This window comes from Sinocyclocheilus grahami, unplaced genomic scaffold, assembly GCF_001515645.1.
Source record: "Sinocyclocheilus grahami isolate Dianchi unplaced genomic scaffold, SAMN03320097.WGS_v1.1 scaffold1747.1, whole genome shotgun sequence".
In the NCBI taxonomy this organism is placed as follows: domain Eukaryota; kingdom Metazoa; phylum Chordata; class Actinopteri; order Cypriniformes; family Cyprinidae; genus Sinocyclocheilus; species Sinocyclocheilus grahami.
In genome coordinates this window covers 116,121-128,953 of record NW_015506926.1, presented here as the reverse complement: position 1 = coordinate 128,953, position 12,833 = coordinate 116,121, and the positions used below count along the sequence as shown (strand labels likewise).

At 36.7% G+C, this 12,833-nt stretch overlaps 1 protein-coding gene and 1 long non-coding RNA gene across 2 annotated transcripts in view; both read left to right on the top strand.

Annotated features, from left to right (window-relative positions):
* Positions 1 to 1,444, top strand: part of LOC107572410 (uncharacterized) — a 5,729-nt gene extending 4,285 nt beyond the window's left edge. Inside the window, exon 3 of the long non-coding RNA XR_001607337.1 lies at positions 1,432 to 1,444. This is a non-coding gene — a long non-coding RNA (uncharacterized lncRNA). The remainder of the gene's footprint in view (positions 1 to 1,431) is intronic.
* Positions 1,445 to 2,825: 1,381 nt separating this feature from the next.
* fgf9 (fibroblast growth factor 9) lies at positions 2,826 to 6,313 on the top strand. The gene is made up of 4 exons (XM_016258843.1): positions 2,826 to 2,838; positions 4,737 to 4,859; positions 4,991 to 5,094; positions 6,128 to 6,313. Exons 1-4 carry the CDS (start codon positions 2,826 to 2,828, stop codon positions 6,311 to 6,313), a joined length of 426 nt encoding a protein of 141 aa, XP_016114329.1.
* Positions 6,314 to 12,833: the final 6,520 nt, after the last annotated feature.

Here is a 12,833-nt window from a genome sequence, read left to right as displayed (position 1 = left end):
GACATACATAAGACCAAAGATCCTTATTCTTTAACTACAATTAAGTAGATAAGACTAAATTGTTACATTTGGCAATCAGTGAAAGCAGTTAGTAAAAGAGCTTCAACGTAAACGGATCTTCACTGGTGTTACCCATTAGGAAGGTAACACCAGTGACAATTTTCATGAAAAATGCATTTTACAAAATGTCTGCTGCAAGGTATCAAACCACATGTTGTCAATCATGGTATACTCACTAAAGTAAGTAGTTTAATCCATTTGTATTCTAGTTTTTTACAATTCCCTAACAATAAAGTAGGTCATACCAGCTTCATATGAAATCATGAGATAAATGAGAACATTTCTGATAACTGAAAAGAAACAGTGGACTTCACATGGGCCTTTTTTTCATAGATCTTCAGGAAACGGGAGGAAGGAAGTCAAGTGAAGTCATCAGTGTGATTTTTATTTCAAAATAAATGATTTTTGTTAAACGGTATCACCAGTGACACAACTCCAAGGGACCACTACTTTCATTATATATTTTATAATATTTATTTGGCATTTTGTTTTGTTTTCATGTCATTTACATCATGTATTTGATAGCTATGAAAACATCATTGTATTTTAAATGGTAGAAAACCAGTTTTTGACCTCAAAATAAAGCACTTTTCCTCTGAACATGGCTGTGGGGACGAGCAGTTTTGTGGTGCTTGGAATTTTTTATAATTAATTAAAAATAAATATTGCCACATTGATGGCTCAAGAGGGTGTAATTGTTCAAATAACACATTGTTTTATTTTAAAATATCAAAAAAAAATTTAACACTAAATTGTTTTTCAAGTGTAATATTTCTGTAAAGGCTAGGGACAGAAAAGTGGACGTTTCCATAGAATGACCCAATTTTTAAGCCAGCCCTGGTTTTATGTTTCCTGTGAGTTCTTTCTGGAATTTCCTGTGGATTTGTAGAATAACCGGTTTTTGAGTTATGGGCAGTTTATAAACATACTTACAATTTGACATGGAATGAAAATTGACCCAATCTATTTCAAAATGCATGTTATCCATGCTGAAAAAAATGAACAGCTAAAACCAATCTAAGCTGGTCTTAAACTGGAAGTAGCTGGTTTTAGCTGGTCTCCTTTAACTGTTTGATTAGGGTTTGAAATTCTGCAGAATAATGCGTAACGTCAAGTCCATGTGCTGCGTTTTTCTTCTTCAACAATCTGTTTCACTCGGATGTACATCACAATACGGAAGAAAAGAACTGTTGCTACACCCATTTCTTTAAATACAACAACTCCAGTAATGTTAACTAATAACCACAGAACTTTTTATACCCATAAATCCACAACTGTGTTTCTAAAAACCCAGAAGGAAGGTATGGCTGTTAATTTTCTTCTGGGTTTTTAAGACCAAAAAAAACAAAAACCCAGCTCTATTTTGATCAGTCTGTACATGTAGATAACTCATATCTTTTTTCAAATTTGTAGGAGTACAGCATTAACCAATTTTCCACAAAATATAAATAATAACGTTTTCCACACTTTCCATGGTCAGTGCTAATGTTGAGGGAACCTAAGATATGAGGCATATCATTTTCTTCATAATGATTTAGACGTTTTGTGCTTTCAGAGAACTAAGAGCACATACGTCAGACCCTGCTGTTTGAGGCCTCCAGTTCATAAACAAGGAAACTGACCGACTTATCACCAACCACTTTAATCTCATTTCTTCTTGCCTCATTGGAAACATCATCACACATTAATCGCAAAACTCCCATATAAGAACTGGGCCTCAGAGGTGGTTTCACAGGTGCTAGTGTGGTCAGTGTTCAAGTTTATTTTTTAAAAGTTCAAGTTATTCTTAAAATAGCTTGCTATTCTGAGATATGAAGATGTAAACTTGTGATTGCAAGAAATGAAGTCAGTATTGCGAGATAGACACTCAGAATTAAATATAATATATAATAATTTTGAGTTTCTGACTTTGTTTCTTAGAATCGAGAGACATTACTCACAATTCTGACTTATTTCTCAAAATTACGAGAAATAGTTCTGTGGCAGAAACAAGCTTCCACATAATTGTTGATACACTTAAAATGCAATAATTATCTCCATGTTAACCTTTGCTGAACAGTGAAATGTATACAATATTAGCAGGTATTTTTATGTTATTAACAACAGTAGTTGTACTATTAGTAGTAGTGCATTAACTTAAATGGAAGCGAATTAAGGCCCTCATACATTCGTACACTTCATACACATTCACTTGTGTCATTACCTATGAATGTGAATGAGCGAGGAGATACTGTATCACTCAAATGATAAGAAGATTTTATTATGTAGTCATATACATAGACGCAAAAGTGTATCTGCGTGGGTTCTTTCCTCTGTGAACATGCATCTGTTCTGAATGTTCATTTAGTAGGTATCAGTGCAGATGATGTATGTATAAAGGATGGAGGTAGGAAGAGTGGAGGCACACTGACCCTGTGTAGTGAAGTTTGTTTACACTGAGTGCAGGACATTATGTTCATTTAGTTTCAATATATCAGTCAGTCACAGCACTGGTGATTGAGGAAGGACACTCTGGGCCTCAGAGACGGTTTCACAGGTGTCAGTGCGGTCACAAGCTGACAGCATGTCAAAGTGCTTCACCTGGAGGCCATATCTGTGTACCTGATGCCTCTCTCATGGATTTCCACTGGACGCTTTTATGCTTTATATCAGTTATATTGTCAATTTGTGTAAGCTGTAACTGCACAGATGAAGAAACCGAGTCCTCAGGTGACCAGGCCAGCCACGTGAGACACATGTGGCAGCTCTCAATGAGGGATGCAAAAATGAGAGAGAAAGGTAAGATCAATCTGTACCAGCTTGTTTATTCAAAACACCTTTTTCACTATTCATGGGAATGTTAATCCAAATATATGTGTGTGTGTGTGTGTGTGTGTGTATATATATATATATGTGTGTATATATAGAAAGAAGAAATAGTTGATTAATCACAGCACATTAAGACAATTGTTTTGTATTGCAAATGTTCTGAAATGAATTTATGTAATGATTGTAAATATGGTAATTTTGTAAAAGTGATACAGAACTCAAGACCATGCTGTTTTGTGAATTTAACATGGTAAAAGATGTTGCACCTTAATATCCTTTTACTGTGACTATATTCAGAATAGCACAGCATCTCATACATCATTGCCTGAATATATGGTGCATCAGTGGTTCTTCTGCAGCAAACTTCTAACTGGCCCTTAAGATGTCTAAAAATGACTTAAATTAAGACAAAGCATTAAAATAAGCTAAAACAGCTCAAAATCATGACAGTTCTTAATTAAATTCTCAACAATCTCAACAACTGTTTTGAAAAACCAAGGTATATGAGGTAGCCTAATTTCAAAGTGTGATTTCTACACCTGGAATGGTTACATAAATTAATTAAAAAAAATTAATATACATTTTTATAGTTATGCCAAACTCTAAAATGGTCTATCAGACTACACTGTATTTTGTGTCATAAATAATGTACGTGTGTACATGCATTTGGCAAACATCCCAGTACTTGATGAATTTTTTATTACTATTAGCAGACTAATAGTAGGCCATCATTTTTTGTGATAATATATGTTTACACAGAGCTGCACAGATGACATGTGGTTTGACAGCTGAACGAATGACAGCTGTCTGTCTACTAGACTGTCTATATATAACAACATCTGTTGCTTAAAAACAGAATGAATGTACCAGCATACGGTTTGAAATACTATCTTACTAGTTACTACTGACTGAATTCTGTATAGTACACAATGTATTTTTTAAGTACCCTATGCTACATTGTTGCACATTTGCAAAAAGTCGCAGTATTCTCATATTTTGCATATGAAGAACTATTAAGTGTAGTACGGTAGTATGCTATTCTGATACCTAGATATTTTGTTCTAAAGTTCATTTGGTCACTTATATGCATGATATTCGATAAAAACAATGCTGAAATCATACTGATACTTCCTGACTTGTGCTGATACTGAGACCAGTGACACATGTTAGTAGCATGGCGGCTTTGATCACACATACAGCCATTCACACACAGGATCTGAGCTTCAGTATGCAGTTTGCATCAGGTCCTGTCTAGTTTACAGTAATCAAAGACACAAGGACAGATCTGTGACGCATGCTGATAACAAAACCACAATGCGAGTGTGTTTGTAGGGCAGTTTGTACAATTTGTACAAGAGAACATGCACGCAATCATACAAGTTTGTTAGTAACCACTGATTATAAATATATTTAACTCAATACAATCTGTTAACCAATGAGAACATAAAATAACAAACTTTTACAAAATAACCACCTTCAGCAGCCTTATCACCCTGGCTGTGTCCGAAATCATACTCTGTCTGAGTAGGTACATTTTTGAGTAAACAATTCCCCAGCATCTGTTAAAAAAAATAAAGTTCTTTAGAATATGAATGTGTGTAGTTTGATTGTAATCTGGACGTACTACACCCGCCATGTTATCATTGTCATGTGACCTACCAGCAACAGTTGTGTTGCTTCACTGTCATTCTCAAATCCTCTCCTATTGGCCTTATGGGATCTTAAAAACACATACTTTGTTCACATACTGTTTTTTATGTAATAGGGAAGTGTGCGATTTCAGATGCCCCCCATCTTACCATCTAACTGTATATTTTATAGTTCAACATTTATTAGATGTTATTATTTTTGCCCTTTGAATATCCCAGCAGCCATAGGGGAGTCTAATCCAGCTCGTCGTCAGCTCCTGTATTGCCGTGTTGGGATTGGTTTCCACCTACAGATTGTGATGAATGGCAGTGTTTGGGGTGTTCACGAGCCTTCTGAGTACAGTATGATTTATTTACCTAACCTTCATTAATACAGAGAAAAAAATTCCTCATTTGCACATATTAAATTGTCAGAATAGTCTATGAATTGATCTTCTTTATATTGTTCCCATTATTCTTTTTTTGTCTTTAAGGCTTGCTGAGAGTGTTTGCTGTCAGGCCGGGCATAGTGGGTATCTGTGGTGTGAAGAGTGGACGATATCTGTGCATGAATCAGGAGGGAATTGCACATGGAATGGTGAGAAAGGTCATCCATTACACAAGACATGTGAAACTTAATGGCAAAACATTACATTTCTCAGAATCACATTTTACCCTACAAAGGCTGATATATGAAACCAGTCAAAAAATCTAATGCTTTGTAATATAACAGTTTATTAAACCTTTGCACAAAACATAAAAGAACATTTTCTGAATATGTTTTTGTGTCATATTTGATACATCAGGCATTATGGCTCATGTAGATTGATATAGAGGTCCAAACTGAGCTAAAAAAATATGCAATTTGGTGCAGATGTTGTTATTCATATGGCCAAAAAGTAAGATGAAATTCTGGTGGCTTGTGTAATGTAAATCATTGAGATCTTTATAACAGTATAGCAAACTACTGACAATGTGACTGCACATAAAATGCATATAGTATCAGTTGTCACTCTGCATCTCCCAATAATATGTCTTAGTATGATCATATTTCATTGCTTAGTTTTATGATCAAAGCTCTGCAGGGAAAAACATATAATGCAATGGAATACAATGATGATTGAGAGATGAACAAAAAAAACATTCCTCAAAAGCTTGATCATATACTCACATATTAACAAGAATTTTCTAAAAAAAAAAACAATGTATGGATAATCTTGAAATATTACTAACAATATAAAAGTTATTCTCATGTTTAATTCATAAAAAACAGTAAAGAGACAGCAAAGAGATATGTGAACCATGACCTGAAGGTGGACATGTTTACAATTATAGCAAAAGGCCTTTTACTTGCTAAAAAGTATCAATCAACCAACCGAAGGAAAGTAGTAAAGTGTGTGCAACAGGCTTTTCAGCAAATTTTGATCATGTCTATAATTTATATGCCTTAGAAAGTATTGATGTGGGCCTATCAAATGCGACACCTTAGGCTTTATAGGGTTATTTCTTACACCTATATGAAATAATAGTAATTTCAGCTATTTGAAAGGTATAATTACTATTCTTGCATCCTGAAATAATGACACATTTGCAAACGTATACATTAACATTATATCTCATTTTTGTTGTAGAAGAACTTCTCAAATGAATGCCTGTTTAAAGAGCACGTGGAGGAGAATCATTACAACACATACTCCTCCCTAAGCACTGGATTTTTCCTGGCTTTGTCGCAGCAAGGGCAGCTGAGGAAAGGAAAAAAAGTGGGCCGGCACCAGGCATGCACTCACTTCCTGCCTCGCAAACCCTTATCTCACTAAACTCATTGGGCCCTATTTTAACGATCTATTTTGGGCCCTATTTTGTCCGAATCCACTTTTGCTAGTTTAATGACGGGAAAAACGGTCGGCGTGGCGCATGGTCTAAAAGGGCTGACCCTATTCTCTTAATGAGTAATGGGTGTGTTTTGGGCATAACGTGCAATAAACCAATCAGAGTCTCATCTCCCATTCCTTTTAAGAGCCAGTTACGCTCGTGCCATGGCGGATTTGCTATTTACATAGCGGAATTTGCAAGTGCAAAGACAGAACGCATCTCCAGAGATGAAACGGAGCTGCTCGTGCGCGAGCAAATAGGTAGCCTAATTCTGATAAATGAAATGACTATCCATTATGACATGTAGGCATTTTTATATTTATGTAGCCTACACAATAATAATCTTTTACACTGCAATCCTTTAATTTTTAATATTTGGCATGTTTGTGTGCTGCTGTGTATGTGGTTGATAGCATGAGGTTTGAACTAATTTCTGCGTTGTTAACCATATTCTGTCAACAAGAGCTATTTCAAAATGTTGCTCCATGCTCGAAATGTCACCGAATTCTGATGAAGGGTGAAAGAAGTCTGTGAATTATGCACAGCTGTCACTTATTTTTGACATACTGCACATTTTATCCCTCAGATTAACCATAACTACTGTATATATTTCTGTATTTATTTTCAATGTTTAAATTGATAAATGACTGAATGTGACATCTTTATCTGTATATGATATTTTCATAATTTGTGTTTATAATGAATGTTTAAATATGTACATATTTATTTGTCTCTAATGTGTGTATAATTTAATTGTAAATGAGATCTAAATATATACCAGTGTTATTTTAGTATTATTTATATACTATTATATTTATTCAAACTTGAGATACATGGATATTTGATGCTAAACTGCACACTACCAGTTTGCTACTGCTGATACCATATCATTAGGTTTTTAAGCTACTTTTCCTCCCCCTCTCTCTCTGTTAGATATGTGGAGTCGAAAGCTCTTCCTCTGTCCTCTATTGAACAGGACTTCCAAAGAAACCTGGTGTCAATACGTATGACCCACACAAATGTCCAGCAGGCCATCAAGATTCACAACATAACCACTTTCAGGTAAAACAGTCTCCTCATAATTACAGTGTTTGCAAGGCAGCAATATTCTGAAAAATTGCCTGAACTTAGCAGATAGTTTCACTTTTTTTTTTCTAGTACAGATCACTTTTAAGCAACAAAGATCAAAGTTCAGTTCCAAGTTAACCTGCTTCAAAATACCTGTCTAATTATGAAGTGTTCCTGGAGATCTTAATTAGCTGGTTCAGGTGTTTGTAGGAATATAGATCTCCAAGAACAGGAATGAACACCCTTGACTTAATGTGCGGTGACACAAGCTGCATCCCAATTCAAAGGCTGTGTCCAAAGGCTGATTTACACAACTTGAACCTAATGTAAAATCTGCTTGGGAATATCTTATATGAATGTGATTATGCAATATCCCCGATTGCTTGAATACCTATTGAAATGGATTTCACCTGCGAACATTTGCTGAACAATGGTAATGACAATTACTATAGCAAATAACTATAAAGTTAATAATCATGCAAATTCTATAAGAATATTAAAGTCCACACCACAATTAGAACAATAATGACACAGAGTAGCAATATTGTTGGAATCATTTTCAGAGTTTTTTTTTTCCCCAGCTGATGAACTTTAAAACCACAGACAGCCAATCAGAGGTGCATTTCCCAAAAGCATTGTAAGCTAACTATGGTCGTAAGTTCCATTGAACTCTATTAGAAACAATAGAACTTGTGATCATAGTTGCTTTTTGGGAAATGCACCCCTGCACTCTTATAATAGCCTAAACAGAACATCATCATGCTTTGGTGTTATAGTTATCTTTCTTGGGGCTTTACCGGCATAAATAATTTCCAACATTTTAAATGTAACTGACAGCACTGACATCAAACTGACTTGTAATCAGTCCATTTAATCATTTCTAGCCGCTCTTACATTCTTTTATGTGACTGAAAGCAAGATGTGTGCTGAGTATTGTGTCACTGTCTACTTCGTGTTCTTGCTGGATTGACTTACCAGTTGTTGACTTGGAGTAAAGTCAGGTTTGTTTGAATTGCAAGTTGCTTTTTCTCTTCCTCAGTGGGATAGGGGTGCTACATAAAGAAGGTGAACAGTGAAGTGTTCATTCATTTATATCAGGTAAAACAAAACGGCAACGACTGACTTTAAACATGTGTTTGCCAACTAACCGCAATGTGCTGGAAGAGCCAGGAGCGCATGACATTGGTAGCCTGTTTGGGAAGAACACTACGCTTGTTTTTAGGTGAGCTGTCATCTCCCCCAAAGAAACTCAAGTCCTGATTGAGCTGAAGCTGGAGCTGCAGGAAGTACAAGGAGTCAATGATCAGTGAGTCTGCTTGTGATCTCTGTGTAAAAATGTTTGTGTGTGCTCCGCTGGAGTGTCATGCACACCTGTGAGTTCTGGATGTGTATTGTTCCAGGTGAGATGGCTTGTGTCACCACTTGCCCCTGTGGTGTGACTACCGTCACTGGCTGATATACTGTATTACCTGCACAAAACAAGATTTTGTATTTTCTTTCCCCCCAGAGGAGCCATCATTTCAACCAAATAGCCAATGTTGCCAATTAGATTCAAAATGTTCACATATAATTAACAAATACATGATAAATGCCATGAGAAAACTAAGAGTTTTTTTTAAAAAAATGGAAACTTCTAAAATGATTTAAAACAGTGAATCAACTTTTTTTAACAAAACTTTAAAGGGATCCTATTATGCTTTTTCACTTTTTAAACTTTAGTTAGTCCGTAATGTTGCTGTTTGAGCATAAAAAAGACACAAAAGCTCAACAAAGCTCAAAGTCCAATTTAAAAGAAACAAAGCTCAAAGTCCAATTCAAAGGGAGATATTTTATTTAACAGAAATCACTTTTCAAAAACTACAACGAACGACTCATTTGGACTACAACGCATATTTTCCAGGATTTGTGATATCACAAATATCGACGAAAGGTACGAGACCTGGTTGAGCTGCACTAGAGAAGGCAACGAGTGTTATCACTATGTCAGAGACACGTTAGCTTTCCCAAGGCAGACTAATTTAGAGTGGTTACAATCATCTGGGTTTAAATCGCACTCAAATTTATTTTATATTGACGCAATATTTACACTGAAGACCCTTCATTTGATACAGGAACTATTCGAGCCATTCATGCCAGACTGAGAGAGAGGTGTTGTAATAATGTAAAATATGTGAAAAATAATGTGTTTTTCGAACAACCTAGCATGAGAGCACGTTCTAGTACACCCCCAAAACAAAATCAAGACTTTGTAAAAGAGCATAATAGGACCCCTTTAAAGCCACCCACTAGCACCAACATTCACATACGATTGTCGCATTTCCCGTCTAGCGGCAGTCGCACAGAACTTTCAAATTGCTCTTGAAGCAGCCGTTCATTACCAACACAAAAAAAAAGACAATCATACTAAAGAAAATAGAAGTAAATATTAACTTAATTATAAAATAATTATTTCCGATATAATTATTCATACTCATTTTACAGAATAACATTGACATAGAAATATTGTTTATTTTCACCTTGTGCTCAGAGTTTTTTTTAGACTATATCCCAATCCAGTCAGGTGGTTGCATACAAACTATCTGCAAAAGTTCAAATATGCCATATATGCATATGATTGTAACTCCTCGCAGCTCCCAATGTAACTAATGACAGATGAACATGTACCTGCGACCACTTGTGATGGATTGACTGCGGTCACTGTAATATTGCCTTGAAGACCTTGTGAGGGCACCACAATGCCCTGGGGACTGAGGGCAGCTGAGAAAGAGTTGGACAACTGCAAAAGAATCAATCAATTAAACACTACATCAGTGTACTCGCTGTGAGTGTCAGTGTCTATAATTCAAGGAAAACAGCCTTTACTTGGTCATGGCCCACATATACATACACATACACGTTTTTATTTTATGAATTTTTTATTTTTTTTTGTAAGTCTACCAGGGTTGGGATGGGTCCTAAATTTACACAGTTGCTGTTTGTTTTATATTACTATTCCCAGAAGAAAATTCAATAAACAGTTGTTAACAAAAAAAAATCGAATTAAATGATCAACCATAAATAAAATTGATTAAAAAAAAATGATCAATCCTGTCAACATTATAGTGAGTATAACATTATATATGAGTAACGGGACACCAAAGTGTGCGGTTCTCATGAAAAGTGGCAAATAAATATTTAACATTATTTTTGTATATACATCACTGCTACCTGCTGATCTCCCTCTTGATATTCGTCTATGGACACAGAACGGGCAGCCATCATATTCAAAGTGGCCACTGCCAACACTGGGGCATTATATGGGCAGGCAGCAGGAAACGACCTAAAAGTAACCACATGCAACTTTAAATAATTTTTTTTTAAAAAGGCTTTAGACAGAAACAACATTATAGAAGTTGGTCAAAACTCCCGTGTAAACCACTTTTGATCTTCACCAACATGAAGATACGGGTTTCTTTCTTTCGTATCTGTCATATGCAGCTAATAAAAGGGGGAATGCATGGAGTAAACCTGCAAAGGGAAGCCTGCCCTGGATGTATTGATATGTAAAACCAGTGTTATGTACTGCATGCTTTCCAACACACTTTATTCACACTAGCACGAGTACTTCAATATTTCTCATGCCTTGCGCTAACTTCACATAACGGCAAGACCGTTTAAGCCAATCTCAGCAAGAAGCAATTTGTTAATTTCGCTTACAGACAAAAAAACAAGTCTAGCTAAAGCGTTGCTGGTGTAAAACACGACATGTGAAGCACTAAACCGCGACGCGTTTCAGTCAGTCGGCGCTTATCAGCTCGGGTAGCCATCGACTTTGAAGAGCAAGGAAACACACAGGTAAGGCCTAAGTGTTCGGGTTATGTGGACTGAGGAGTAACGCAGCAGCGGGTGCTGAGGTAGCAAACACATGCTCCCCTGTAACCAGCGAGCAGAGCGTTAGCAGTGCATTAGTATTAGCCCGCTAGCAGCACAGCTAATCCTTCACGTTTGCGGCACATGAGCGCGGTCCTCGACGTAAATGCAATTTAAAGGACGTTGGCGTGCACTTTTAATTACTGTTTGTTAAAAACAACAACTCTAGAGCGATTAATTGAGGCCGGAGGCCGGAGCCCGTCGTCTAGCGTTCCTCCGGCCTGACTGAGAGCGGCTCAACCGGGCCTTCACTCAGCGCTCGCGCTCGCTAGAATCAAACCTCCTGTCCTTTAAAAAGCCGACATATTTTTCCCTCCTTCGAGGTTTTTAGGACAAGACTGGCTCGACTGTCCCACGCAAGTCCCGTGAGCCGCTAGCAGCGTATGCTCTGTTTCCCCCGGCCCCGGGCATCTGTGTGTGTCGCTCGGATTGTGTGATTGATAGGAGCGGAAAAGACGAGTTTGAGTGACAGCTTACCTGGGTGCCAATCTTCGTCACACTGACAAGCGGCTGCAGCAATCGGGATCCGCATTACGCGCTGCGTCATCACGCAAGGGGACGCAGCGCTTCAGCTCATGAATAATTACGCAGAGGGAGGAGCAGTGGCTCGCCCTCGCCGAATATTGTAAACACTCCCCGTTTTAGGAGGACAGGGACAGTTAGTTTTAAAATCTGTGCCATTTAAGTGCAATTTAGTTGTTTGATGTTCTGCGCCAAAATGTCTTTTCTCAAAAATGTCACAATTTCCTTCAGGTTTGTCTACATTTTAAATAACTTTTTGAATTCATTCGTTCATTTCGAAGGATCTTGCAGTGTGGAAATAATTCTTGAAAGTACAGAAATTCCATTTAGTTGCTATGGAAGCTTGTTTCCACCACGGGATGGATGGATAAAAAATAATTCTACTTTTAGCTCACAATTCAGACTTTTCCCTTGCAATTTGTAGGGGGAAAAAAGTCAGAACTTACACGTCTGAGAAGAAAAGGCAGAATTGTGAGATATTAACTTTCAGTTGCGAGTAAAAAAGAATTGACATAAAAAGTCACGTTTACCATTTCATTTTTAATTATGTGGTGGAAACAAAAGAGAGATGTTAAGATGTAAACTCAGAATTCGGAGGAAAAAAGTCTGAGCTGTGAGAAAACCTAACCCTAAGTGTAAAAAAAAAAGCTGCGTCCCAAATGAAGCGGTATGCACTTATACACTGTTCTTATGATACACTGTTAAGTGCATCATCCGGGTATTTAAAGTGCACTTTTCTATTTGGAATTTTCAGTGTGAACGCACTACTCGCACTATTTATACTACAAAATACTACAAAGTGGCATAGAATAGTGCATAAGTATGTGAATTGGGACGCACCTTCAGAAGCCTGATTGTGAGATGAAAAGTCAAAATAACCTTTTTTTATTTTTTTTTTATTAATTCCATGGTGGAAACTAATAATTAACATAAGACAGAAGTTAGTCATAAAACATTAGAAATGAG

Excerpts from the sequence above, each read along its gene's own strand:
- fgf9 (XM_016258843.1), top strand. Across the intron at positions 4,860-4,990 it reads TCACGAGCCTTCTGAGTACA|GCTTGCTGAGAGTGTTTGCT; the intron begins GTATGATTTATT and ends TTTGTCTTTAAG. Across the intron at positions 5,095-6,127 it reads AGGGAATTGCACATGGAATG|AAGAACTTCTCAAATGAATG; the intron begins GTGAGAAAGGTC and ends TTTTTGTTGTAG.